General features: G+C 44.7%; 1 protein-coding gene and 1 long non-coding RNA gene across 4 annotated transcripts in view; one reads left to right on the top strand and one right to left on the bottom strand.

Moving 5' to 3' along the window:
• Window positions 1–1,959: 1,959 nt before the first annotated feature.
• On the top strand, window positions 1,960–20,232 carry LOC310883988 (myosin heavy chain, skeletal muscle, adult-like; the record flags this gene model as incomplete). Of its 3 annotated transcripts, none has more annotated exons than XM_083805132.1 (38): window positions 1,960–2,166; window positions 2,257–2,400; window positions 2,493–2,649; window positions 4,265–4,292; window positions 4,391–4,499; window positions 4,589–4,681; window positions 4,809–4,872; window positions 4,964–5,062; window positions 5,169–5,272; window positions 5,349–5,487; window positions 6,178–6,296; window positions 6,403–6,552; window positions 7,347–7,517; window positions 7,875–8,155; window positions 8,310–8,400; window positions 9,171–9,258; window positions 9,353–9,470; window positions 10,960–11,083; window positions 11,172–11,308; window positions 11,413–11,668; window positions 12,588–12,830; window positions 13,060–13,236; window positions 13,320–13,465; window positions 13,565–13,655; window positions 13,743–14,132; window positions 14,279–14,405; window positions 15,544–15,662; window positions 16,061–16,257; window positions 16,672–16,855; window positions 16,944–17,109; window positions 17,282–17,406; window positions 17,565–17,873; window positions 18,040–18,243; window positions 18,520–18,645; window positions 18,740–18,910; window positions 18,994–19,098; window positions 19,239–19,334; window positions 19,955–20,232. In XM_083805132.1, the coding sequence occupies 38 exons, from the start codon at window positions 1,960–1,962 to the stop codon at window positions 20,108–20,110; spliced, it is 5,811 nt and encodes a 1,936-aa protein (XP_083661258.1). In that variant the 3' UTR covers window positions 20,111–20,232. The 3 variants fall into 3 exon arrangements, with proteins under 3 accessions (XP_083661258.1, XP_083661259.1, XP_083661257.1); XM_083805133.1 differs by having other exon boundaries at window positions 7,875–8,169; window positions 8,333–8,400; XM_083805131.1 differs by having other exon boundaries at window positions 7,875–8,184; window positions 8,333–8,400.
• The window catches only part of LOC310883989, a 48,873-nt gene continuing 29,617 nt past the window's right edge, over window positions 8,617–27,872 (bottom strand). The window contains exons 3-6 of the long non-coding RNA XR_014573975.1: window positions 24,462–26,620; window positions 23,079–23,163; window positions 22,856–22,975; window positions 8,617–8,794 (exon numbers count right to left, since the gene is read on the bottom strand). This is a non-coding gene — a long non-coding RNA (uncharacterized lncRNA). The remainder of the gene's footprint in view (window positions 8,795–22,855; window positions 22,976–23,078; window positions 23,164–24,461; window positions 26,621–27,872) is intronic.

The following is a 27,872-nucleotide window of genomic DNA, read 5'->3' as shown; positions in this document are numbered from 1 at the left end:
CACCATTTCACACCAGCTTGCTCTGAGATCATCCTGGACAGGGTGTTACAATCGTCCTCCCTGTGCTGGATGAGTTCTGGGTTTGGGCTCCAGGCATCAAAAAAACAGGTGCTGCAGTGCAAGAGTCTCCTTGGAATAAGCTCATCATGCACAGGGCAGTGCCTGGTTCTAGATATTACATCAGATTCTATGCATCACTTTTCTAACTTTGTCCCTGTGTTTTCCACTGACCTCTTTTAATAACCAAAATGCCAGTGACCAGGAGAAGAACATGTTTAGGCCTGAGACAATTCAAAACAGCTCAAGTAACAGCTGTTACATATTTCTTGTGGCTGAACCCTATAAATCACGAATTTCGCCTTTCTTTGTTCAGTAGAATACACTTTTTACTTTTACGTTCATTTAGGGATGTTGTGATTTTTAGCTGTTAAAATTAGAAGACACCTTCTGATCTTCTGTTCTCGTGTTATATAATAGATGCTACAATTCTCAACTCCTTTTTCATTATTAGGGACATATAGAACGTCTTTAGATATCTCACTTTTCAGAGAGATACAGCATCTTTATATATCCATCTGCATCTGTTTCCATGTTCAGACCTTGGAAATCATCTCAAAAGCTCTACACAAGCTGTATTTCAAGAGTTGATATAGTGTCCACATAGTAATCTGAGCTCTGGTAAGTTTTTGGTTTCCTGTTTTCAGGAAAAATACCTCATTTCAGTAGTGATGAGTTTTATGAGTTTTAGTTTTTGGCATAGTTACCTGTTGTTTTTCAAGTACTTCTTTATAAACCTCATAGCATCATAGGGAGAAGATAAATGCTATTACCTGCATTGTATAGTTTGAATTGTTGCAGCACTATATACCAAACAATGTCTTGGATGGATCAGATTGTCACCAGGAAATATGTCATCAGAATCCATAAGTCCTGTATCCAAGTTCCCCAAGTGCCTTAACTGGTCAAGATTCCCTCCTTAATTCTCTTGTCAAATTATTTATAGTAGATATAGCCACATAGTTGGTAAGATATAAAAAATTTCTAATTATATCTGGTCAAATCAAATGACAATTATGTCTTTAGGTAAGTTTGCCAAACAATGCTTTGCCAAAGAAGGTTGGCCAAAAATGCTTTGACCGAAGAAAGAGGAAGAATCTAGAGCATCTGCATACCAGACCCTATAAAATCTCCCTGGGACTACTTTGCCCTGCCCTCACTGAAAGTTTCAAGGTAAGTGTTAGGGTTCTGTAGGACTGCAGAGACTGAGCAGTATCTCTTTATCTTGCATGTCTCATTGCATTCGGATTGCTTCTGATAACCATTTCCAGAAGGGGTTGCTTCTGTCAGCTGGAGTTTTCAATCTTTTTTCCATGGTATATTTCCAATTTAAAATTTCTCTCTGGAGTACAGTGGAACATAAGAAGAAAGTTACCATCCTGTTAATATGCTAGTAACCTATGACTAAGAACCTGTGAAGTCATGACATGCAACACCCTTACAGTGCCTAAATGTTAGGCTAATTAGCTTGAAGTAATTTTGCTATATTCACTCCCCATCTTCTATTTTCAAACCCAACACCAACAAGAAAAGAGACAGATTTGCTTTAGGTTTAGTTTTTCAGTACACCAGTTTCAAAATGGCAACCAAACCACCTGCTCTAATTGAAAAATTATAATCAATATTAAAAATTCTGTTCATGCTTAGAGGACTCAAGTTATTTAGAAGTTGTCTCAGCCTTAAGTGGGATGTTGGTACTTAGATGTTCACATCAAAACTAGCTTTCATAAGCTGTTATTAAAATAACAATATGTTATTGAAATGTTACTAGTTTAAATACCAGAAAGGTAGAAACTGTATGAGATTTCATCACTAGCACAGAAAACTATAGTCTAACTGATGGAAACTGTCTTCTTCTTCCCTCAGAGTCCTCTATTGACGTGCCTTCAATAAAGCGCAGCCATGACCTCTCCGGATTCTGAGATGGCTGTCTTTGGGGAGGCAGCTCCCTACCTCCGAAAGTCAGAAAAGGAAAGAATTGAGGCCCAGAACAAGCCTTTTGATGCCAAGTCATCCGTCTTTGTGGCTCATCCTAAGGAATCCTTTGTAAAAGGGACAATCCAGAGCAGGGAATCAGGGAAGGTCACTGTCCAGACTGAAGCAGGAGAAGTGAGTGAAAAGCAACACTTGAGAACATCAAGTGATTAATTCCCATTCTAAGCACTTAGCTAACATATATCAGTCTTTCTTCCTTGGCAGACTCTGACCGTGAAGGAAGATCAGGTCTTCTCCATGAACCCTCCCAAGTATGATAAAGTCGAGGACATGGCCATGATGACCCACCTCCACGAACCCGCTGTGCTGTACAACCTCAAAGAGCGTTATGCAGCCTGGATGATCTACGTAAGTACCAGCAGCTGCCTTCCTTTGGGTAGCTGGAAGGCCTGCTGTGCCAGGCTGAGCAGAAGCCAATGTGCTGTCTCCCTTCCTTGCAGACTTACTCGGGTCTCTTCTGTGTCACTGTCAACCCCTACAAGTGGCTGCCGGTGTACAACCCGGAGGTGGTGTTGGCCTACCGAGGCAAAAAGCGCCAGGAGGCCCCTCCACACATCTTCTCCATCTCTGACAATGCCTATCAATTCATGTTAAATGGTGAGTACTTGATCTCCCTCCAAATTATATTGTAGTAAGAACTTCAGAAAAAAAAATATATTTTTTTCATGCAGATATATGTAAAATATTTCAACATATGGAGTCGTGTATGTATCATGTATGTAAGTTTAGTGAACTTGAATACCCATCTTTAAATGAGATCAATGGCACAGAGAGCATACTGGGAGTGTTGTGGAGGGAAGTCTAGATACTTAGTTTTGTAATTGCAGAGTAAAAAGTTTGATGGAAAGCAGAACAAGCAATGCTACAGGAGTGTTAGGGGTGTATCTGAACATAAAGTATAGAATCAAACATTACTAACATACTATCTATGTCAGGAAGTAAGAAAGTATCAGTATAAATTGAAGTTCCAAATCCAAATAAGTATACTATCAGTGCTTTTTACTGCCTTATAACCCCAAGTGATAATGGTGATTGCCAGAGATGAAGGCAGTATTAGGGCCTGTAGTAGTAAGAGGCAGAAGATACAACGGAAAATGGAAGATTGGTAGAATGATTGGCTAAGAAATGGCTTTTACTTCTTAAGTATAAGATCTTAGGCTTACAATGGGTAATTCTTTGGCTCAGTGCACAGTAGGGCAGAAGGAAACAAAATGAACAGTAGGAATTATTTGAAAAAGAGCCAAAATAGCAGTAGTACCATGAGGCTCTATGAAAAAGTGGAACATTCAGATCTTGAATAAAGTAGAGAGTTCTAGTTTTTCCATGTTAGAAAACGATATAGTGGAACTGGAGAAGGTTAAATGAAGGACAAAAGAATGTTCAAAGACATTAAATAAATTAAATAAATTCTTTAAGAATAACAAGTAAGTAGATAAGGACACTGAAGATGGCAAAGAGAAAATGGAGGGTACATATGACAGAAATTTGTAAAATCAAGAGTTGTATAGAAAGTAGGATAAGGATTTACTCTTCTATTCTGCCTTGTAGTAAAGCAACTACAATGCATCAAAACAAACTATCAATAGAGATGTTTAAAAAAAGGCGAAGGGAATAAAAAATCACATAAAATATACTTAAGTTCTGGAAATTCTTTTTCAAAGAAAACATATGTCCTAAAGTTCTATGTTAATTAATAAAGTAAGGAGATGGATTCATGCAATGTCCATTTTAAACCATTACATAAAATTATACCAAACATGGCTCAAGAAATCCTTGAACTCAGGAGGTCCTTTGGTCTGATCTGGGAAGGATTTTGACTCCCCAGAAAGCTTCTATTCATTTTAATTTACATTTTTCAATCACTTTAATCATATTAACATTATATATATATATATATATGGTTTGGGTTTTTCTCATATACAGAAACATCATTCATGATTTGAACAGAATCGTCTTAAAAAGAAGCCAGCATTTTTTATCCCAAACCCATATCTCTATCAGTCCAAATCAGATATCATATTTTATTGGGGAGAACTTCAAAAAATCCTGAAAGTGCTAAATTGAAGTGCTAAGTGCTAAATTCCTGACCTTTTATCTGGGAATTGATTATCTAGTGTTCCTGCAACATAAGGAAGCTCCAGTTACGTTCTTTCATAGATTTTGATTTCATTTCAATTCAGGAGCACTGAGAAAATTCTCTGTCTTTTTGCAGACCGTGAGAATCAGTCCATCCTGATCACGTAAGTACACTTCTTGCTCAGTTCCCCACAGGGCCGCTCTATACCGGGGGACCTGCTGCCTGACCACACACTCTCTGCTTCACTGTTTCATTTGGCAGTGGAGAATCTGGTGCAGGGAAGACTGTGAACACAAAGCGTGTCATCCAGTACTTTGCAACAATTGCAGCTAGTGGGGAGAAGAAGAAAGAGGAGCCTGGCAAAATGCAGGTAAATTAACAGATACTGGCTTGAAACAATGCTTTTCTCTGTTCCTCATTTTTGAAAAGAAATAACTAGGAATTATTATTGTCCTTTAGGGAACGCTTGAGGATCAAATCATCAGCGCCAACCCACTGCTGGAGGCATTTGGAAATGCCAAGACTGTGAGGAATGACAACTCCTCACGCTTTGTGAGTTGTAGCTTTGGACAAAATCCCTCCCTCCCATTACAAGACAAGTGATGCATCTAGTGGTATTACACATTAAGATGTCAAAAGAATCCATCCAGGCTGAAGTGGTTCTTTTTCCCCTCAACAGGGCAAATTCATCAGAATCCACTTTGGGGCCACAGGCAAACTGGCTTCTGCTGACATTGAAACTTGTAAGTGACATCCTGGCATGATCACATCCCTTCCTAAATTCCTACCTCCATGTCCTGTCTCATTCCTAACTCTTTCTTCCTGCCTTGCCAGATCTGCTGGAGAAGTCCAGAGTCACTTTCCAGCTCAAGGCAGAAAGAAGCTACCACATTTTTTATCAGGTTACCTCCAACAAGAAGCCAGAGCTAATTGGTAGGAAGGATCATTATATCTTCTTGAGGAAGATTGCTGAGCAGCTGTTCCCTCTACTGTCTAGCCGAAAGAACTAAGCCTGTGTCCTTCCTCTTCCTGCTTTCAGACATGCTTCTCATTACCACCAACCCATATGACTACCACTTTGTGAGTCAAGGTGAGGTCACTGTACCCAGTATCGATGACCAGGAGGAGCTCATGGCTACAGATGTAAGTACTATAATGAAAATATTTTCAATTGTTAACTCTGCTAGGCAATAACTTTACTTCACTGGTTCTACTGCAGAGTGCCATTGACATCCTGGGCTTCACTCCTGATGAAAAGACTGCCATCTACAAGCTGACAGGGGCTGTCATGCACTATGGGAACTTGAAGTTCAAGCAGAAACAACGAGAGGAGCAGGCAGAGCCAGATGGCACAGAAGGTCCCTAGCAACTCTTCTCCTAATAAAAAAAATAAATAAATTTGGAAAGATACCTTTTTAGTCAGGAGAAAAGCCATAAATCAATGAAGTGAAAAGTAAGGAATGCTTATTTTAGTGTCCATGAAACTGTGAAGCTGATTCGCTGATCTCTGACCTATTTTATTGAATGACACTCCTTCCTTTTCCATGGGCTAGTTTCATGCATTTTTCCATTTTTCCATTTAGCATGCAGAGCTTTTTGGCAAGCCTTTTCAAAATTCATCTTTCCTGTGTTCGTAAAGAGGCTCTAGAATCAGCTCTGGAACACACATGCTTCTATTGGCACACAGACTGTGGCCTGTTCAAATATAAGTGCTTTCTTAGAGTTTGACTAAACTGCCAAGCTGTAATCTTCATGTACTTTTAAAGTTACAGTTATTTGAAGTGTATAAGTTTATTAGTTTATAGTTATTTTAGTTTATAAGCTTTGTGAAAATATTCAAGGATACATTTCTTACTGATAGCTACTTTCAAAAGATACCATCAGCTTTCACAGCTTTCCTTCATGGGGTATATACTCCCTGTGATATTAGATGAAAAGATTTGCAGTTCAAGAATTTTAAACATTGGAGTCATTTCTGAGAGACTTCCCCATTTATAAAATTCCAGTCATCCTTAAATGATTTTTTTCACGCATCTCTTGTCTTTCAGTTGCTGACAAGGCTGCCTACCTGATGGGCCTGAACTCAGCTGACCTGCTCAAAGCCCTGTGCTTCCCCCGAGTCAAAGTTGGAAATGAATTTGTGACAAAAGGTCAAACTGTGGAGCAGGTAAAACAATTGGTTACTAGACACGTGGTTATAGCTCAGAACATCTCTTTATAGGTTAATCTTTTTAAAAAATTCTCTGTGCAGTAATATTTCCCCTTTGCTTTAGGTGCACAATGCTGTAGGTGCTCTAGCAAAGGCTGTCTATGAGAGGATGTTCTTGTGGATGGTTGTTCGCATCAACCAACAGCTGGATACAAAGCAACCCAGACAGTACTTCATTGGTGTCCTGGACATCGCTGGCTTTGAGATCTTTGATGTAAGGACCAAGAATTTCACAGCAGCTTCATAGTAGGGAAAATGTGTGTTAACAAAATTCTGAAAGATTTTTTTTAAAACAGTCAGAGACATAATACAGTTGTGTTCTTTCCTTTTGTAAAAATACTATGATCAAGAGGTCTCACAGTTAAAGAAATTTTCAACCTTTTTGAAGAATTAGATCTTAATTGGAAAGCAACTACTAACTCAGCATGCAAGAATATTAAGCTTAAAAAAAAAAAAAGGAAAGAAATCTGTGACAAAGTTACATGGGTCAAAGGTGAGGAAATTATTGAAAGAGATTAGGAAGTGCTTATGTAGTTATTGAAAGAACCACAAAACCTTCTGTACCAGAGGACGGAAACATCTACAGACACCAAGTCAAGAGCAGAAAAATATTTCAATAGCAAACTGAGACTGTCTTCATGATTGGTTGGAGTAGAGTCTACTAATAAATTTGTCTAATAGGAGAAATTGTTCTGAAAATGATTTACCGAAATATGCCTTAGAGTTAAGAAATTCCAAAGAGTTAAGGGATAATTATCATTGTTAAAGAATACATATTGTATTCATAAAAGAATGATAACAGAGAAAAAATATGTTAATTATATATTAGAAGTCTCTTTTTATCTTCAGAATTCAAGTACAGTCTCATCGAAGGATTGTTGGGAGAACAGACAGGGAGGGGAACTTGTATTTGTCTGAAGAGACATAAGGTGAATTATAACTGCACAGGAAAAAGTCTTGTGATTGCTGCACCTTGAAAATGTTATATCTTTTTTTTGCATTTGGCAGTTCAACAGCTTTGAGCAGCTGTGCATCAACTTCACCAATGAGAAACTGCAGCAGTTTTTCAACCACCACATGTTTGTGCTGGAGCAGGAGGAGTACAAGAAGGAAGGGATTGAATGGACATTCATTGACTTTGGGATGGACCTGGCTGCCTGCATTGAGTTGATTGAGAAGGTATCCTTCCTGTACAGGTGTATTAATGCTAGGATTCTGTTGTTATTTAGGGATACATAAAGAAAAGACGTATGATAAATTAAAATATTACATTTCAGTTATAAAGCTGCTCCGTATTTTTGTAATCTGTAATGTTGCTTGCAAGGGTTAAAAGCACTTCCACAAGCAACAAAGAAACACCAGCTGTGAAAAACAATGAATTTAGCTAATTTTCTCTGACTTACTGTCATGAAATGTACAGAAACAGCCTTCTCTTTTGATTTGTTTGGCAGTTTTCTGTCCTAATTCCAGACTCTTTCTAACCAAGTGTTGTCTCCTTTCTAATCTTTTTCTCCCTCCTGCCTGTTGTAATGGCAGCCCATGGGCATCTTTTCCATTCTGGAAGAGGAGTGCATGTTCCCCAAGGCAACTGACACCTCTTTCAAGAACAAGCTCTATGACCAGCATCTGGGCAAGTCCAGCAATTTCCAGAAGCCCAAGCCTACCAAAGGCAAGACTGAGGCCCACTTCTCCCTGATACACTATGCTGGCACAGTGGACTACAACATCACTGGCTGGCTTGAGAAGAACAAGGACCCCCTGAACGAAACTGTCATTGGGTTATACCAGAAGTCTTCACTGAAAACATTGGCCTTACTGTTTGCCAACTATGGTGGACCAGATTCAGGTCAGCTCTGTGGAATTCTTTTCAACATGGGACAATTCTGAAGGGAAATAAAAACGGAAAAAATTGTTTAAAGCCTGTTTTCTATTATATAATTTATAATACTCAATGTCAATATTTTCATATAGTTTTCCTTTTCTTTCATTTTCAGAGTCTGGTGGCAAAAAAGGTGGCAAGAAGAAGGGTTCCTCTTTCCAGACTGTCTCAGCTCTTTTTCGTGTAAGTACACGTGTCCTCACTTTGTCTTTTCTTACTTGAAGAAAGAGAACTTAAAATGTGAAAAGTGAAGTTGTACCCTCTTGAAGTCCTACAGCTGAAGATCCACTTACTACTATAGATCCATTTATTTCCATTTAAATGATGGAGCGATTTTTTTTTTCCATGTGGAATAATTTTCTGTCATTAAGATAACAAAATGAAAACTCTTTCAAAATATTTGTCATGCAGATCTTCTTTCATACAGCTTTATTTGTAGGTTAATTATGAAGCTGTAACATAGCATCTTCTTCCAGCAATTGCACAAAATTCAGAGTGTTTTCCCAAATGGGGGTTTTAGACTTCTGAATATTTTCAGCGCTGCTACCATGCAACATTTGTGAATAATGGAACAGTTCTGAAAAACAGTGAGGGTAACTTTAAGTTTGGCAGAGGGTAACTTTAAGTTTATTGCATGTAAAAGCCTAACCAATATATTGATGCAGGAGAGCAGGCACAGGAGATTGTTCATTGTGTTCAGAGCAATGAGTCTTAGGGTATCAAATGAGGTATATCCCAGGTTTTGTAATAAATAAATTACGATGACAAAATAACAAAATTATATTTCCTTTTAGTAGCAATGCCCAATAGTCAAAGACTAGTGAAAGCTTTTGTGCATGAATATGGAAATTTTACAATCTATGATTAACTCCTTTCCATAGTTGAAATACAGGGAACTTCAGGGATGCAGATTTCTCATTTGTTGATTTAAACTTTACCTTGAAATCTCACAGGAGAATTTAAACAAGTTGATGACAAATCTACGTAGCACTCACCCCCATTTTGTACGCTGCATCATCCCAAATGAAACAAAAACACCTGGTAAGTGGATCCAACAGGGTGAAAACTTGAGCCACAGAAGCTCTTCTCCTGAGTAGCAAACAATGGGGTAATAACTAATGGTGGTGTTTGTTAGGTGCTATGGAACATGAGCTGGTGCTGCACCAGCTGCGGTGTAATGGTGTGCTGGAAGGGATCAGGATTTGCAGGAAAGGATTCCCCAGCAGAGTCCTGTATGCTGACTTCAAACAGAGGTAAGAGTAAAGGAGGAGCTGTTGACTCACTCAGTTGTAGAGAAGCCTTGCAGAGAGATCTTGACAGATTAGAATGCTGGACAATCAAGAACCATATGAAATTTAACAAATTCAAGTGCCAGATTCTGCACCTGGGAAGGGGAAACCCTGGATATACGTACATACTGGGGGACAAGAGGCTGTAGAGCAGTCCCACTGAAAGGCATCTGGTGGTTTTGGCCAATGGCAAGTTGAATATGGTTCAATAGTGTGCCCTGGCAGCCAAAAGGGCCAAATATATCCTGGGGTGCCTCAGGCACAGTGTTGCTAACCAGTCAAGGGAACTGATTGTCCCACTCTACTCTGTGCCAAGGCAGCCTCACCTCGACTACTGTGTGCAGTTTTATGCATCACTATATAAGAAGGATATAAAACTGTCCAAAGGAGAGCTACAAATGTGGTGAAGGGTTTAGAGGGGAAGACATATGAGGAGCGGCTGAGGTCCCTTGGTTTATTCAGCCTGGAGAAGAGGAGACTAAAGGGGGGACACCACTGCAGCCTGCAGCTTCCGTGCGAGGGGAGTGGAGGGGCAGGTGCTGATGTCTTCTCTCTGGTGACAGTAACTGCATGGAGCTGTGACAGGGGAAGGTCAGGCTGTGTGTTAGGAACAGGTTCTTCACATAGAGTGTCATCAGGCACTGGAACAGGCTCCCTAGGGAACTGGTCAGAGCACCAAGCCTGACAGAATTCAATAAATATATGGACAATGATGTCAGACATAGAGTTTGATTTTTAGGTAGTTCTGTGTGGAGCCAGGAGCTGGACTCAATGATCCTTATGGGTCCCTTCCAGCTTGGAGTATTCTTGTTTGATCTGGTCTGGTCTGCCTTGCTGCCCAATCTTTTCCTGTTCCACGCCTTCTATATCCTAAACTACTTTAAGTGCCATATTTAATACACCATTTAGTGCATACACTCTGTAATCAAATCTAACTATCACATTACAGTAGTGTACTACTGGAAAATGATGAGGTAACTAACAATAAGGTTTCCTTCACAAATCCACTTCAAAAATTGAACAAAAATACATGTTTCTACCCAGTGTGCACAGAATGCCTCTAAAATGTTTTTCAGAGGTCTGTTGCTGGAAATGAGATTACTTCAGTTATGTAGTCAGCTGTTGCTGGAAACTATCTGATGAGAGTAGTTACTGAGAATAGCCAGAGTATCCTAACATGCCTAAATATTACAATAAAGTACTGAGTGGAAATTTAAAAATGTTTCAGTATCAGTTCATGATGAGAAGTACCAGTATCAGTTCATGGGTAAGAATCAGGATTCCCTTAGACTCTGAGTTAACAGTATGGAAATGTCACTTACGCTGTCCTGAAAGGGGGGATTGTCCCTAATACTCAACTGGAGAGTCAGCTATTGCTGAGAAGTCTGTGGGATTTATTTGCAGTAGTGGTATTGGCAATAGTTTTTTCTTGATGTTCTGTTTTCTCCTACAGATACAGAGTGCTTAACATAAGTGCTATCCCAGAGGGACAGTTCATGGACAGCAAGAAGGCTTCAGAGAAGCTCCTTGGGTCCATCGATGTGGACCACACTCAGTACAGATTTGGTCACACCAAGGTAGAAACAAGTCCTGCACTCAAAGACTATGTACCTCCGCTACCCATGACCTGAGACTGATGTGCTACAATGCTTCATTTTTTTTAAGGTGTTCTTCAAAGCTGGGCTAATAGGTCTTCTGGAGGAGATGAGAGATGAGAAGCTAGCAGAGATTATGACCAGGACGCAGGCCAGATCCAGGGGCTTCCTGATGAGAGTGGAGTATCGGAAAATGGTGGAGAGGAGGTAGACATTTATCATAAATGTGCCTTATTCACATGGTACTTCACCAAATGGGTGTTAAATTACAAATCTTGGGTATGTTATTAACATGGGGGATTTGATTACAGGGATGCCATCTTCTGCATCCAGTACAACGTTCGTGCATTCATGAATGTCAAGCACTGGCCCTGGATGAAGCTGTTCTTCAAAATCAAGCCCTTGCTGAAGAGTGCAGAATCTGAGAAGGAGATGGCCAACATGAAACAAGAGTTTGAGAAAACCAAGGAAGAACTTGCAAAGTCTGAGGCAAAGAGGAAAGAACTGGAGGAGAAAATGGTGACCCTGTTGCAGGAAAAAAATGACCTTCAGCTCCAAGTGCAGGCAGTGAGTGTCACCATTTATTTGTCCCTGTTTTTTTTTCTTTTTTAATCTTCTTTTTGTTTGTTTGTTTGTCTGTTTGTTTGCTTTTCCAAGCAGAGACTTACAGGAAGCTGACTAAATTGCAATAGAAAAAAAGTCACACACTCAAAGTTACTCTAAAGTTGAGTAACTGTGAACACTGCCAGGGGCACAGCAAGTTCCCTGTCAGTCAGTGAGGATAAATGTAAGTGCCAAATGAGACTCAGCAGCCCTGATGTCCTGAGGAAAGAGCCAAGTAGCGCTAGCCAACAGGTTATATGCAGCAGACACCTTTGTGTGACCTGGAAGGGAAGCATCTCCATCTGTTCAACTTCCAAAGCTGTGTGTCCATGTAAAAGAGTAAAGGCAACCCTGAGAAGGACCCACTTTACATAAACACAGATACACTATAAGGCTAGATTACCTTCACACACACAGATCCTTGGTGTTCAACTTCAATCAGGAACAGGCAGTTTCTTAAATCCAAGCAAAACACTACTTTCTTCACTGTATTATTCCCACAAATCGAAAAACCTTGGCTACCCAAATATGATAATGATCATGGTGAGTCAATTATAAAATAGAGGCTATTGAATACGGAGTCTGTGAGGGAAAAAGGCTCCAAATCTATGGCCTTGCTGAGAGTTGTCACTGTTCTGTCATGCTGAAGCATGTGTGACGTATTCTCATAACTACCACCTCTGTGAGCCATTTTAAAGAAAGAAAGAAAGAAAGAAAGAAAGAAAGAAAGAAACAAACAAACAAACAAAGAAACAAACAAAAAAAGGAATTACCATTGATGTCAGATGGCAAGGCTTCCACATTTTAACATGTGCCTACTTACAGATACACAACAGAAATTTCAAAATGTTATAACCCACAAAAACCTCTGTCTCCCCATCAGGAAGCAGACAGCTTGGCTGATGCCGAGGAAAGGTGTGACCAGCTCATCAAAACCAAAATCCAACTGGAAGCCAAAATTAAGGAGGTGACAGAACGGGCCGAGGATGAGGAAGAAATCAATGCTGAGCTGACAGCCAAGAAGAGGAAACTGGAGGATGAATGTTCAGAGCTGAAGAAAGATATTGATGACCTGGAGTTAACCTTGGCTAAAGTTGAGAAGGAAAAACATGCCACTGAAAACAAGGTACACACATGGAGAGTCACAGAAAGGAAGAAGGGATAGATACCTTCCATATTAGGCTGGTATCCCTAGAAAGGGGCTAGGTTTGGAAGATGACAAGAGCATCGCAGCTGGACAGCTGTGAAGCTCAAATAAAAAGCAAGCTCCTGGCTAAGCACTGCAAATGAAAATGCCACTACACAAGAAGTCAAGTCTTATACATGGTATTCTGGTGCTTGCTTACAACATGCAGGTGAAAAACCTCACAGAGGAGATGGCAGCCCTGGATGAGACCATAGCCAAGCTGACAAAAGAGAAGAAAGCCCTCCAAGAGGCCCACCAGCAGACACTGGATGACCTGCAGGTTGAGGAGGACAAGGTCAATACGCTGAGCAAAGCAAAAACCAAGCTGGAGCAGCAAGTGGATGATGTAAGCACAAATGCATATGGCAATTACAGGATGCTTGTGGAGATAAATAGGGCTGGCAGAGTACTGATGCTCTTTCTGTTTAGCTGGAAGGGTCCCTGGAGCAAGAGAAGAAACTGCGCATGGACCTTGAAAGGGCTAAGAGGAAACTTGAGGGAGACCTGAAGCTGGCCCAAGATACCATAATGGATTTGGAAAATGACAAGCAGCAGCTGGATGAGAAACTGAAAAAGTAAGTGTGGTTGTGAGACACCTGAGTGTGGGTCAGGTGCATTTATTAGGTAGTTTTATTCAGGTGTTAACACTGTGATTCTGTATGCTTTGTGCAAAGGAAAGACTTTGAAATCAGCCAGATCCAGAGTAAAATTGAGGATGAGCAAGCCCTGGGCATGCAATTGCAGAAGAAGATCAAGGAGCTGCAGGCAAGCCTCTGGTCCTTCCCTTCCGCCCTTCAGAAGGACATCAGTACAAGGAGGGCATGGGTGTGAAGGGTCTCGCATTTTCCCCAGGCCCGTATCGAGGAACTGGAGGAGGAAATTGAGGCAGAGCGAACCTCTCGGGCAAAAGCAGAGAAGCACCGTGCTGACCTCTCCAGGGAACTGGAGGAGATCAGCGAGCGCCTGGAAGAAGCAGGAGGGGCTACAGCAGCTCAGGTTGAGATGAACAAGAAGCGTGAGGCAGAATTTCAGAAGATGCGCCGCGACCTCGAAGAGGCCACGCTGCAGCACGAAGCCACAGCTGCCGCCCTGCGGAAGAAGCACGCAGACAGCACAGCTGAGCTTGGGGAGCAGATCGACAACCTGCAACGAGTCAAGCAGAAGCTGGAGAAGGAGAAGAGTGAGCTGAAGATGGAGATAGATGACTTGGCCAGTAACATGGAGTCTGTCTCCAAAGCCAAGGTAAAGAATTGCAGTAGAATTCACAGGGCCAAGGTACAGCACATAGCCTGAATCTACTAGTCACACTCTCATATAAGAATCCTGCTGTGAGAATTAGACAGCGTGCAGGTGTTCATTTCCTCTCCTTCCTTGTTTTTGATACCTAGGCAAATCTGGAGAAGATGTGCCGCACTCTGGAAGACCAGCTGAGTGAGATCAAAACTAAGGAGGAGCAGAATCAGCGCATGATCAATGACCTCAATACTCAGAGAGCTCGTCTGCAGACAGAAACAGGTGAGACATCCCCAGTCCTGAGGTGCAATGGCAGAACCTGAAAATCAGGAGGATACACCGTGGTGCAAAGCAAGAATTGGGCTAACGTCTCAAAGCAACCCCAGATTACAGGGCTTTACAGTGTTCTCCAGGGCTAAGTATTGGGGACAGTTTTGTTTAACATTTTGATCAACAATCTTGGTTGAGGGGACTGAGTGCACGCTCAGTTATTTTGCAGACAACACCAAGCTGGACAGGAATGTTGATCTGCTTGAGGATAGGAAGGCTCTGCAGAGCGATCTGGGTAGGCAAGATCAATGGGCTGCAACCAGTTTTATGGTATTCAGCAAAGCTAAGTGCTGGGTGCTGCATTTGGGTCACAACAACCAAGTGCAGCAATATAGGCTTGGGAAAGAGTGTCTGGAAAGCTGCTCAGCAGAAAAGTATCTGGGGGTGCTTGTCCACAGCTGTCTTACCATGAGCCAGCAGTGTGCCCAGGTGGGCACCAATGTCATCCTGTCCTGTATCAGAAACAGTGTGGCCAGCTGGTCTAGGGAAGCGATTGTCCCTGTGTATTTGGCACTGGTGAGACCACACCTCAGATACTGTGTTCAGATTTGGGCCACTCACTGCAAAGAACATACTGAGTTCCTGGAATATGAAGAGCAAAGAAGCTGGTGAAGGGACTGGAAAGCAAGACATGCAAGACATGTGAGGAGCCGCTGAGGGAGCTGGGTTTGGTTAGTCTTGAGAAAGGGGGATGAAGGGAGACCTCACGGCTTTCTAGAACTGCCTGAAAGTTGGTTGTAGCAAGGTGGGTGCTGGTTTCTTTCCTCACGTGACAAGTGATAGGACATGAGGAAATAGCATCAAGTTGCATCAGGGGAGGTTTAGATTAGGTGTCAGGAGGAATTTCTCTGTGGAAGGAGTGGTTAGGCACTGGAACAGGCTGCCTAGGGAAGTAGCAGAGTCTCCATTCCTGGAGATATTTAAGAGATGAATGGATGTGATGCTCAGGAAAATGTTTAGTAGTGAACTTGGTAGTTCACTATAGTGTTACATCATGGTTGGACTTGATGATCTGATGGGTTTTTCTAAATGATTCTATGATTCTACCGTTAGTGTAACTTTATTTATTTATTTATTTTTCACTTGCCAGGTGAATATTCACGCCAGGTGGAAGAAAAGGATGCTTTGATTTCTCAGCTGTCTAGGGGCAAGCAGGGATTTACCCAACAGATTGAGGAACTGAAGAGACATCTAGAGGAAGAAATAAAGGTCTGGAAGTACCCTACTTCCTGCAAGCCACATCACCCAGAAATGCATGAGTTATACTCATCACAACACACAGGGAAGGAACCGTAGTGATTTTGATGCTAGAGGAAGTCATCCACAAGCCCTTAATGAGATTCTGATGCCCTCCAAGACAGCATGCACACACATCTGTAGGCACGTTTACAGAAACAAGGGATTAGTGTCCCCTGGCCACCTTTCACTAACACATCCTAATCCTCTAGCACACATTTATGAGGGATTCATCATCTCCCAGCTATACATTTTTCTCATCAGAGTTTACCCACCCTTTCCCTGGGGCAGTTCTCCTGTGCATGACAATTTCACTGTCAAGATGCATCTCAAGATGTGTATCCAGGTTACTAATCCCAGTGTCCCCACAGGCCAAGAACGCCTTGGCCCACGCCTTACAGTCTGCTCGCCATGACTGTGACTTGCTCCGGGAACAGTATGACGAGGAGCAGGAAGCCAAGGGAGAGCTGCAGCGTGCCCTGTCCAAAGCCAACAGCGAAGTGGCCCAGTGGAGAACCAAATATGAGACGGATGCTATTCAGCGCACGGAGGAGCTGGAGGAGGCCAAGTATGTGGGAAGTGGGATGTTGAATGGGTGGAGAAGTCTGAGACTGCTAAGGGTATTTGGAAGGAGTCTTTGAGGATGGGTCAAGATAGGGATGGGATGAAGGCATCAATATACTCTCTTTGTGGTAGAGGGCAGAGAGGGAGAAAGATGAAAAGCGTGCTGTGGAAAAAGTTCAGACTGGAAGGACAAACTTGCCCTTAGGGTGTTAGAAGAGCTAAGACAGTCTGAATACTCAATTGGTGCTAGGGCAGAGACGCGATAGGCCCTTTAGGCTGCATGCTGCCTTGGACAGAATAAATACTGTGGACAGCTCAAGGAACTAAGTCCCCTAAGCAGGCAAGTGCCCTCTTGTGAATCTTATAAAATTGGCTACCCTTTACTCTCTAACCTGAAGCCGTGATCATCTCCTCCCAGAAAGAAGCTGGCACAGCGCCTGCAGGATGCAGAAGAACACGTTGAAGCTGTCAATGCCAAATGTGCTTCCCTGGAAAAGACAAAACAGAGGCTGCAGAACGAGGTGGAAGACCTGATGATTGACGTGGAGCGAACAAATGCTGCCTGCGCAGCTCTGGACAAGAAGCAGAAGAACTTTGACAAGGTATTCTGGCCTCTGGCCCTGTGCTTCCTGGGCAGAGCATCCCTTCACAATTGCCACATCCATACTCACACCCTGTTGATCTGCCCAGATCCTGGCAGAGTGGAAGCAGAAGTACGAGGAAACACAGGCTGAGCTGGAAGCTTCCCAGAAGGAGTCTCGCTCTCTCAGCACGGAGCTGTTTAAGATGAAGAATGCCTATGAGGAGTCCCTGGACCACCTGGAAACGCTGAAGCGTGAGAACAAGAACTTGCAGCGTAAGTCCGTGGCTTTCTGCTGCTGGCCGGGCTTTCCCCCAAGCTTGTCTACCCACCACTCCACACGGGTGTGTGCCTGCAGTGATGAGAAGAGACCTGTCACCCTGGTGTGTGAGGGCCCTTCCCTTTATGCCCTATGTCTGACCATGCCTTGTTTCACCCTTCCCTACAGAGGAGATTTCTGACCTCACGGAGCAGATTGCAGAGGGAGGAAAGGCGATCCACGAGCTGGAGAAAGTCAAGAAGCAGATTGAGCAGGAGAAATCTGAAATCCAAGCCTCCCTGGAGGAAGCTGAGGTACAAAGTGCTAATGAGTGGTGTCCAGACTGAAAGAATGGGAACAGAAATCTGCAGACGTGGCAAGAAAGCCAAACTGTATTTCATGTGGTATCGTATTAGAGATTACTTAGAAAGCAAGCCACAGTTTTATTCACTGTTCCTGCTAACTTGTCCAGGCCTCCCTAGAACATGAAGAGGGGAAAATCCTGCGCCTCCAGCTGGAGCTCAACCAGGTCAAGTCTGAGATTGACAGGAAGATAGCAGAGAAAGATGAGGAAATCGACCAGCTGAAGAGAAATCACCTCAGAATTGTGGAGTCCATGCAAAGCACCCTGGATGCTGAGATCAGGAGCAGGAATGAAGCCCTGCGGCTGAAGAAGAAGATGGAGGGAGACCTGAATGAAATGGAGATCCAGCTGAGCCATGCCAACCGTGTGGCTGCAGAGGCACAAAAGAACCTGAGAAACACACAGGCAGTGCTAAAGGTATAAACCAAAGTATGTGCACGTAGGCATCTATCTTGCCTCATGTTACACCAACATCATAACTGTACAAATAATTTATTAAAAGAGCAGGGAATGTCTCTGATGTCTCTGTCCAACAGTGCTGCAGTGATCAGCCACCTCATAATCTCTCTTTCCCCTCTTACAGGATACTCAAATACACTTGGATGATGCTCTCAGGACGCAGGAAGACCTGAAAGAACAGGTGGCCATGGTGGAGCGCAGAGCAAACCTCTTACAGGCTGAAGTTGAGGAGCTGCGGGCAGCCCTGGAGCAGACGGAGCGGTCAAGGAAAGTGGCTGAGCAGGAGCTTCTGGATGCAAGCGAGCGCGTGCAGCTCCTCCATACCCAGGTCGGATACTTTGCTGGAAATGAATCCCGCCCACAGGAGATAACATAGAATGAGATTGCTATGTATCTTGCTTGTTGCTATGCATCTTACCGTGTACGTATTTGAAGAGCAAAGCTGTGACATGACCAGTCCAGCCAGGCACACGTCTGGTTTGCCGCTAGGGCTCTAAAGAGGACCTTTGAATTAAAGACTTGCATAAACATTACTCTCACTCTCAACTCTTGATGTGGAGGTGTTAGATCTGACAGTACAAATCCTATCCTTCTTGTTGCACAGAACACCAGCTTGATCAACACCAAGAAGAAGCTGGAAACAGACATCGTGCAAATTCAGGGTGAAATGGAGGAGACAATCCAGGAAGCCCGCAATGCTGAAGAGAAGGCCAAGAAGGCCATCACAGATGTGAGTTGGGGCACTCTGTCACTGAGGATGGTGGATGTATCCTCCCCCAAAATGTCTTCGGCCCCAACCTGGCTTTGCTGCTTTGCCTCTCCAGGCGGCCATGATGGCGGAAGAGCTGAAGAAGGAACAGGACACCAGTGCCCACCTAGAGAGAATGAAGAAGAACCTGGACGTGACGGTGAAAGACCTGCAGCACCGTCTGGATGAGGCTGAGCAGCTGGCTCTGAAGGGAGGCAAGAAGCAAATCCAGAAGCTGGAGGCCAGGGTGCGTAGGGATGGTATTTGTGCACAAGTGAGCGTGTCATAAAGGGAGCCACCTGGAAAGCTCCAATGGGCTTCTCATTGCAGGTGCGGGAGCTGGAAGGGGAGGTAGATGCTGAGCAGAAGCGCAGTGCTGAAGCCGTGAAGGGTGTGCGCAAGTACGAGAGGAGGGTGAAGGAGCTAACCTACCAGGTAAGGCAGGAGGTGTCTTTGTGCTGACGCACCCTTCTCACAGAAAGCCAAAGCATTTTTCCGTGAACTCCAAGAGGACATGTTTTCTGGTGCTGTGGGGAAACCAACTCTCTCTCTTTCCTGCTTACCAACCACTCTAGTCTGAGGAAGACCGGAAGAACATTCTCAGGCTCCAGGATCTGGTGGACAAGCTGCAGATGAAGGTGAAATCCTACAAGAGACAAGCTGAGGAGGCTGTAAGTATTGCTTGGAGAGTGGCCATGAGCACCCTTCCATCGGGGCAGCACAGTCATTGAGATGAGCACGAATACAAGGAAAGAGGCATGAAAGTAACTCCAAAGACACAACAGTCTTGGCCATGTGGTTCATTCCCGTGTCAGCAGGCCTTGCCTTCTTCTGGCCATGCTGCACTCAGGGATGAACCAAGGGTTATTCTGCCGCCTGTTTGATTCAGGAAGTCAGACCAAAATTCCTGAGGGCCTCGTCCATTGACTGAGAAGCTCATGAATCTCTGACGCTGGTAACAGCACAGGGTTTCTGAGTCTTTCTCAACCTAATAAACCACAGGGAAAATTGGGCACCGAGTAGTGGGAGAATAAGCACACAAAATGAGAAGGCCACGTGACAGAATTGCTCCTCAAGAGTGACAGAGTACAGGTGCAGCTTGCAACAGAGGGGTCCTGAATAAGGGAGGATGATGAGCTCTTTGAGAGGGTTCTGGGTCAGCAGTGGTAGGTAGGAGACAGGAGGTCTGTGCTTTCTCCGCGTAATCACCAGAGCCCCTCAAGGCCCAGACGCATGAGGAGTGAAACCCCTGCCCCGGGCTCTTCACCACCAACTCCCTCTCCCCACACAGGAGGAGCTGTCCAATGTCAACCTCTCCAAATTCCGCAAGATCCAGCATGAGCTGGAGGAAGCCGAGGAGCGGGCTGACATTGCAGAGTCACAGGTCAACAAGCTCCGAGCAAAGAGCCGGGAGTTTCATGGCAAGAAGATAGAAGAGGAAGAGTGAGGATGTTGTGTGGCAGCAAAGTGGCCTGAGGGATGCACAAAATGTGAACCCTCTGTCACTTCTTCCATAACTGGGATTTGTAGCCCCCTGCATACATAAGGAATAAAGTCTGTAGATTACTTCACATACCCACCATGAGCATTAGTTCTCATCTGCTTCTCTTTTTACTGGTTAGGTCTCTATCATCATTTGTTTTTGGGCACAGCTTTGGTTATAGCCTCTGTATACCAACATCACGGTACAGCTTTCTGTCACCTAGTTCCCAATGGCTCATCCCTTCTATATCACTTAATGACTGGGGCAAGATTGCAAGTGGCAATTCAAAGGCAGAGAAATCGCAATAGTAGTTCCTGATAGTGACTTCTTCCAGTTCAGCCTGCTTATGTGATGACGTTGCCAGACAGACAAATGCTTATGCTATGAAAGGCCCTGACCGTCACAAATGGGTGCTGGCGCCTAAACCGCCTGTTGAGAATGGACCTGTGTGAATGCTACCTCTCAGGCCATGCCCAGGAATTCCTAAGGGAGGGCTAGCTCGAGGGCTATCCCCGATCAGGCTCCTAGTTGAGGCAGCCTTGTTATACAAGAAAGAAATCCACCCGTCAGTCTGTGTGTGTGAGGACCGTGTCTGCCAATGTATTGGTCTTTCTCCTCTGGAACTAATGATCAAAAAAGAGCTTTTTCTCTACTTTGGCAACAACTTCCAGTTCATAAGCACATACGTCACATGCTCAATCAGCTGAATTGACTGTCTTTTGCAGACTACTTTCTGAGCAATATAAAATCAAATGGACTTTGGAAGATATCACAGTAACTTCCTGCAACAGATGCTCTCACACTGAAAGTACTCTTAGACTCATCAGCTCCTTTGACGTACCCATGTGAGAGATTCTGAGGAGTGTCTGACTCTTGAGTTGGTTGACTGTAACCACGTACTTGCTTAAACTTATGCTATAAATCTCAAGGCCTGCTACTTGTAATGCCACTCTCACCAGATTCAGATCCACGCCATGCACTGCTGCTCTGCTGACGAGACTCTGACGGAGAATCCCCAGAGTGTGGCAAATAAGAAGCATCTAAGGAAAACACCACCGACAGAGACTCTGACGATGCTCAAAGCTTTGGAATAGGAGCCTATAGAGGTAAAGCCCAAGTTTAGCTAATGTGCAAGGCAGCCAGCAGTGCAGGGTCATAGGATGGCTCTGTTCCAAGACCCTCCAGGCATTCTGCAAGATAATGGCCAACTGGAGGCATTTCTCGGGGAGCTGAAGAGCCTGATCTGGGCGGCAGGCGACATACACCTGTGCTGCTTGGCAAAGCAGTGATAAAAGTGCAGTGGCCTTTGCACCTTGAACTGGAAAGGATACAGGATACATTTTCCCCTATTCGACCTGCTTGGAGCTCAAACAGTGTCGCCATCACTCTCGGGTTAAACTCATGCCTTCCCAAATACAACCCACATGGATATAAAGATCAGTTCCTAGCAGACTTTAGTAGCATGAGCAGGGAATGTCAACAGGACAGGGTGTGCAAGCACCGTTAGATCCTCTAGCTGCTAGTCTCCCCCACTGGGCACCAGCACCCTAGCACCCTTGTGGCTGGCTGCCTGGTGGGAAGTCACCATCACTGTTTCCTGCTGGAGCTGGACTGCTTTACACAGATGATTTACCATTCAAGTGGGCAGGGGCTTGTACCCATCCTCATGGACCAGAGATGGATCACATGCAATAAGCTAAAGAAGCCTGCCCAAGTCAACTCTACTGTCTCGACATGAGCCAGCAGTGCGCGCCCGCAGCCCAGAAGCATGCTGTGCGCATCAACAGAGGAGTGGGCAGCAGGTTGAGGGAGGGAATTGTCCTCCTCTACTCTGCCCTTGTGAGGCCCCACTTGGAGTACCGTGTCCAGGTCTGGGGCCCCCAGCACAAGAAGGCTGTTAATCTGTTAGAACAGGTCCAGAGGAGGGCCACGAAGATGATCAAGGGGCTGGAGCACCTCTCCTATGAAGAAAGGCAGAGAGAGATGGGGCTGTTCAGCCTGAAGAAGAGAAGGCTCTGGGGTGACCTCGTTGAGGCTTTTCAGTACTTAAAGGGGACTTATGAAAAAGATGGAGAGTGACTCTGCTCAAGTCAGACAATGACAGAATAAGGGAGAATGGTTTTAAACTAAAAGAGGGGGGATTTAGATTAGAGGTTAGGAAGAAATTCTTTGCTCAGAGGGTGGTGAGGCACTGGAACAGGTTTCCCAGAGAGCTTGTGGATGCCCCATTGCTGGAGGTGTTTGAGACCAGGTTGGATGAGCAACCTGATTTGGTGGACAGCGTCACTGCCTATGGCAGGGGGGTTGGAACTAGGTGACCTTTGAGGTCCCTTCCAACCTGAGACATTCTATGATTCTATGGTTCTAAAAAGAGCTGTGTAAAACATCTTTGAAAAATATCTGGCCCCAGCATAAGTATACTCTGCAGTGTACCTGTACCGCAGTCCTTTCTGGCACTTGACAGATGCTCTCTAGAATCCCATAGATGCTTTAAGCACTGAAGTTAAAGGTGTCGATATTGCACCCTTCCTTAGCAGTCCAGCAGTCAGACAGAAAAATCAAGCCTGTATACAGCCACAGTGGGAGAACCTTTCTGATCACCTCCCTTTTTCAGGACTAGGTTGCCTCCTCTTTTTTTTTTTCTTACTAATTAATTTATGACCTGCCTCCACCCCTCCTCTTACCACAGAGGCTTCTTCCCCTCCTCACCTGCTCTGTAACAGGAGCCTTCCAGTTGCTTTGATGGGTTATGGAAAGAAAGGCTATTCAGAAAGTCACCTTCTCAGCCAGGACCTACTGCCCAACTGCGATTGCTTCCAGTGACATTAGCTGAGAACAAAAGAGGCGTCTGAGTAAGTGTGTAGCTTGGATGCTCATTCAAGTGCAGCCCATCTTCAAATGACAGGTCTGTCCTACCAGCCTCTCTGCTTACCTGTCTGGTTAGGCAATCTGTTCCTTCTCCACTGAGATGCTTGGTGGTTTTCAGGCGGCAGGAAGCCATGGTAGGAAGGTCATTGCTGGAAAGAGAAGACACAAACAATACAAAGAGCTGCAAATCAAACTCCCTAAAGGAAAGATGCATTCACTTCCCTTTTGCCTTCCTGCAGCAAAGACCTGCAGAAATTGGTCTCTGGGTGGAGGAGCAGGATTAAGAGATGGCAAAAGGCCATCCCAGTCTCTTCAGGGCTAGCGTGATACAGCTTCTGCCTTAACCAAATAACCCACAAATGGAGTAGACATTAACCTACATGGCATAGAGATGTTATGCTAGGAGTGGAGAAAACACTCCTTCTATTTAATTTAACGCGACTCAATGCCCATCAGCAGAACAAACAGACATCTTAATGAGAAACGTGACCATAGCAAACGCAGGCTCCAACGCTCAGCCATGTCTTAGCAGAGGGACAGCAAAGAGGACTTTTCCTCCAAAGGATTAGAGTGCCAGCATTTCTGTTCAGCTATGTCTAGCATTTCTGAGAGTTCTCCTTTTACACAGAGGGCAGCAGAAACATTGCTGAACACATGGGCATTCCCTGTCACATGGCCCATTGGGTCCGGTGACATCTCTCTCAGCACGCCTAATGAAATAATTGCAGCATAACTGACAACACCATTTGAAAGCTGCACTTCTTGCCACGGATGTTTTCAAACAGCTCTTGTCTCTGCTAATACTGGAAATGCTTTTGCTTCATTGCTAAGAACCTTGGCTTATTGATAAGCAAACACAATCCCAACCCATTATGTGAATGGAAGTTTATAATGGCTTTATTTTTTCACATATGAAGTGTTGTATAACCCCACCCATGAAAGACACCATTCCGTTAGCCCTGTGGCAGAGAATTCACTGTGTGAAATAAATCACAGATGAAGGAAGGAAGGAAGGAAGGAAGGGAGGGAGGGAGGGAGGGAGGGAGGGAGGGAGGGAGGGAGGAAGGAAGGAAGGAAGGAAGGAAGGAAGGAAGGAAGGAAGGAAGGAAGGAAGGAAGGAAGGAAGGGAGGGAGGGAGGGAGGGAGAGAGGGAGGAAGGAAGGAAGGAAGGAAGGAAGGAAGGAAGGAAGGAAGGAAGGAAGGAAGGAAGGAAGGAAGGAAGGAAGGGAGGGAGGGAGGGAGGGAGGGAGGGAAGGAGGAAGGAAGGGAGGGAGGGAGGGAGGGAGGGAGGAAGGAAGGGAGGAAGGAAGGAAGGAAGGAAGGAAGGAAGGAAGGAAGGAAGGAAGGAAGGAAGGAAGGAAGGAAGGAAGGAAGGAAGGAAGGAAGGAAGGAAGGAAGGAAGGAAGGAAGGATATGTGGATGCTTTGATGACACACTGACATCTTACCTCTGCTGTAGCTGCCACTTCAGCAACGAGCAGTCTCCATCAAGTCTGCTTTGCTACACGTTAGCCTGAGGCCACTCTTCCATGTCACAGTATCCACGGGCAATTCACAGGGCACACTGATCTCTACAGGCATGTTCTGCTAATCCCAGCAGCATGGCTGATAACAACACTAGCATGCTGCAAATCCAACAGGGATTGCTTTTTCCAGTCTACCAGGACCACAGACTCTATCCCTTGTTTCTGGGATTAGCAGAAGAGTAGTAGGCTCCACAGCATCCCACATAAGCATTTAAGAAACCACTGACAAAGAGTTTGACTCCATTCTGGCCTCTGCAGTTTCTGGGGGTGGCTGATTCTTTTATCTGAGACATGTTAAGGACTGAACTTAACAGGATGTGTAATAGATAAGTGAAACGATGGCTCCAGCAACATCTGGGGTTCCTAGCCCAGACTGGCTGGGAACAGGCACTGTGAGGCCCAGGACAGGTAAATGCTTTCTGCCAAGCCTCAAAAGGTCAAGCCGAGACCTTGTATGAAGCAGGACTGAGGTCTAAAAGAATGTTGGCTGGCTGGTATGAATCAGTATCCCTCCTGCAGCGCGCAGGACCAAGAGACACCTTCCTGGTCACCGACAGTCACAGGTTTCACTGTCAAAAGGGAGCACTGCATGACAAAAGAAATCAGTGGGCAGGCTGGAAACATGTTTGAATTATGCTTTGTAGTTTGCTGTTCTTGGGGACATGTCCAGCAAAGCGACCAGCGTGCCAGAGTGGGAAGGAAATGTTACTCTTGTGTGCGGGTTTGTTGGCTTCTTTCAACCACACCCGTTCAGTAGCACAGACCTCTTCCTCTCTGGTTGCTCCATGGGTCTTGCCACAGTCAGGAGACTTTGAAGAAGCGACTCAGTCATCAGTGCTGAAGAGATTAATTGGAGCAGCTAGCTAGAGCTGCCAGCAGGGCATAAGCAGCCGTGGGACGTGGATGTAAAGAAGGAAGGCCTAGCTGGAGAGGTTGGTGGAGGGAAGAGTAAATAGCTGGAGGAGCTCCTGGGAAAGGAGCAGCTAATGAGAATGGCCAGGTTAGCAGGAGCAACTAGCTGCTGTCAGTTTAGGCCATGCTGCCCAGTGTGGCTCAAGACAGCTGTGCAACCTCCATGAGCTGTGGCAAGATGTTCTACGGGAGGAGGAAGAGACAGATAAAACTTCAGGGAAGAAGAGGACTTTACATTATCACCTGGCACTTCAGGATGGCTTAGGAAAGGTGGAATGGTTTATTGTACCATGTCGCCACGAATACATATCCTCAAAATGTTTGTGAAGTCCATTGTTCAACTGCTTCATTATGGCCGCATGGTTAAAGGAATCTAATGACAGTAACAAAGGTACCTGATGCTATAGTGAAGCATTAAGCACAGACTGTGTGGTGGTGACCTTGATGCTGTGCTCCTTCAGAGACTTAGAGGAGGGCTCACCAACAGCTTCTTTTCTCTACTGGAGTTCACCAGCTGCTAAGGTTAAATCTTACATCAAACATCTTGACTCCCAAGAAGATGCCTTCTTGAACTTCCCTTGTTGATTCCCACATGGTCCATCTGGGTTGACTTTGCTTGCTTCTCTCTGGGCAGAAAAGATGACCAACGGGTCTGAAGAGGGGCCAGGCCAGTGACTTGCAGCCATGCATCTTCTCCTGTCATTGCAACTAGCTAGGAGGTGCTGCTCAGATTGGTCCAGGGTAGAAGGAGCAGAGGACCTAAGCAGGAGATAGCGGGTGTGGAATTTCCTTCTAACTAGACAGGTTACAAGGTTGATGCTGCTGCTCTAAAAAGCAGAGCTGAGAGTGCGGTTTGCATTGGGCCACAAACTCAACAGTCCTTGACAGTGCTCCATGCTTGTACTTCACTGGTGCTCACGAGTGTCTGTCTCAGTTCATGCTCACTGAAGACAAGGCAAGGAAACTCACATCATAAGGACTTGCAGAAAGTGAGGTAGAATCTATTTCCAGCGTGTGTGAATGCCCTCTCCTCTCTGGGGAATGTCAGCACTCCAACACAACGCCCACACAGTACTGCTGCGCAGGAATGCCTGTTTTCAGAGATTTCTCTCATTCTGTCTCTTCTGGTTGTGCTGTGCTTTGCTTCTAGTCCCAGTGGGCTCCAGGCTCTGTAGCAATGAAAACAGAAGTGACAGAAAGTCAGTGGCTGACAGGACCCTTTTGAACCGACAGAAAGGTAAGGAGGCGCATCTGGCACCACTTACCGCCTCAGTGGTGGGAGTAGCACTACTCGATGGAGAGGCTGTGTAGTTTTTGGCTAAGCTCACTACACAAAAGTATTTTCAGCATGAAGACTGAACCCCCTTATGCAACAGTCTGGAGAATTTTGCTTGGAGTATTTTTCATTCTAAGTCTGAATGAAAGTCAGCTCCTTACCTCTCCCCTCAACTCCACCCATGGTCAGTTGGGTGCACAGTATTTATACAGCAATTGTCTTGGAATTATTGTCATCCTCTAACTTCTGCATGTGAATGGAAATCAGAGATTGCCCAGGGAGGCTGGATTTCAGATACACCCCTGAAGCGCGTTTCCCACTGACTGGCTCTGGTCTCCTCCATGGCAGAGTGCAATCAATGTGTTTCCATCAACCTCCCCATGACCTGTGCAGGGAGCCCCAGGGACAGCTCTGGGCTTGGGCTCCTGGCTGGGGCCCAGGACACCCAAAAGACGGGTGCTGCAGTGCCAGAGCCCTCCTTGGAACAAGCTCTTCAAGCACAGGACAGTGCCTGGTGCTGGCTATTGGATCGTTTTTCTAACCTTGTCCCCGTGGTATTCACTGAGCTTCATGCACAGAGCTTTTAATAACCAAAATACCAGTGATCAGAAGAAGAGCATGTTTAGATCTGACAGCATTTAAAGCAGCTCAAGTGACAGTGCCCTTTTCCTAGAACTAGATCACTCACTCTCCAGGACTACCAGCGAATTCCTTCTTTCTCAAAAGCATCAGCATTGTACAGGACTGCCTACCACCTCTCATGCTCTGATACAGACAGCATTGTGTTGATAGCTTTTTTTTTTTTTTTTCTGGAATGAATGTATGAATGTGTAAGTGTGCAAGATATTTGGGATGGGATGGAAATGCTGTACTGGGAATGTGTCAGAGCACATAGGATCTCAGACTGTATGTATGTGATTTTGTGCAGAGTTGTGGTTGGGTGGAGGGGTTTGTGCTTTTTTGCTGTTGTAGGCAGTGAAAGCCTACAGGGGCCTCCATGGATTTCTGGCGTGGCTGAGGATATTGCTTGATGGATGTTGTCAATGGGTACAAACAAACATGAAACATAGGCATAAGGTTTTTGAAAAGGATTCTTTGCATGTTTGGTTCTTTCATGTTTTGCCACATGTGTGTTACAAGTTTGT

The sequence above is a fragment of the Anser anser genome (genome assembly GCF_964211835.1).
Source record: "Anser anser genome assembly, chromosome: 19".
In the NCBI taxonomy this organism is placed as follows: Eukaryota; Metazoa; Chordata; class Aves; order Anseriformes; family Anatidae; genus Anser; species Anser anser.
Note: the sequence above shows the minus strand (reverse complement) of the source record. Positions and strands in the feature narration are given on the sequence as shown.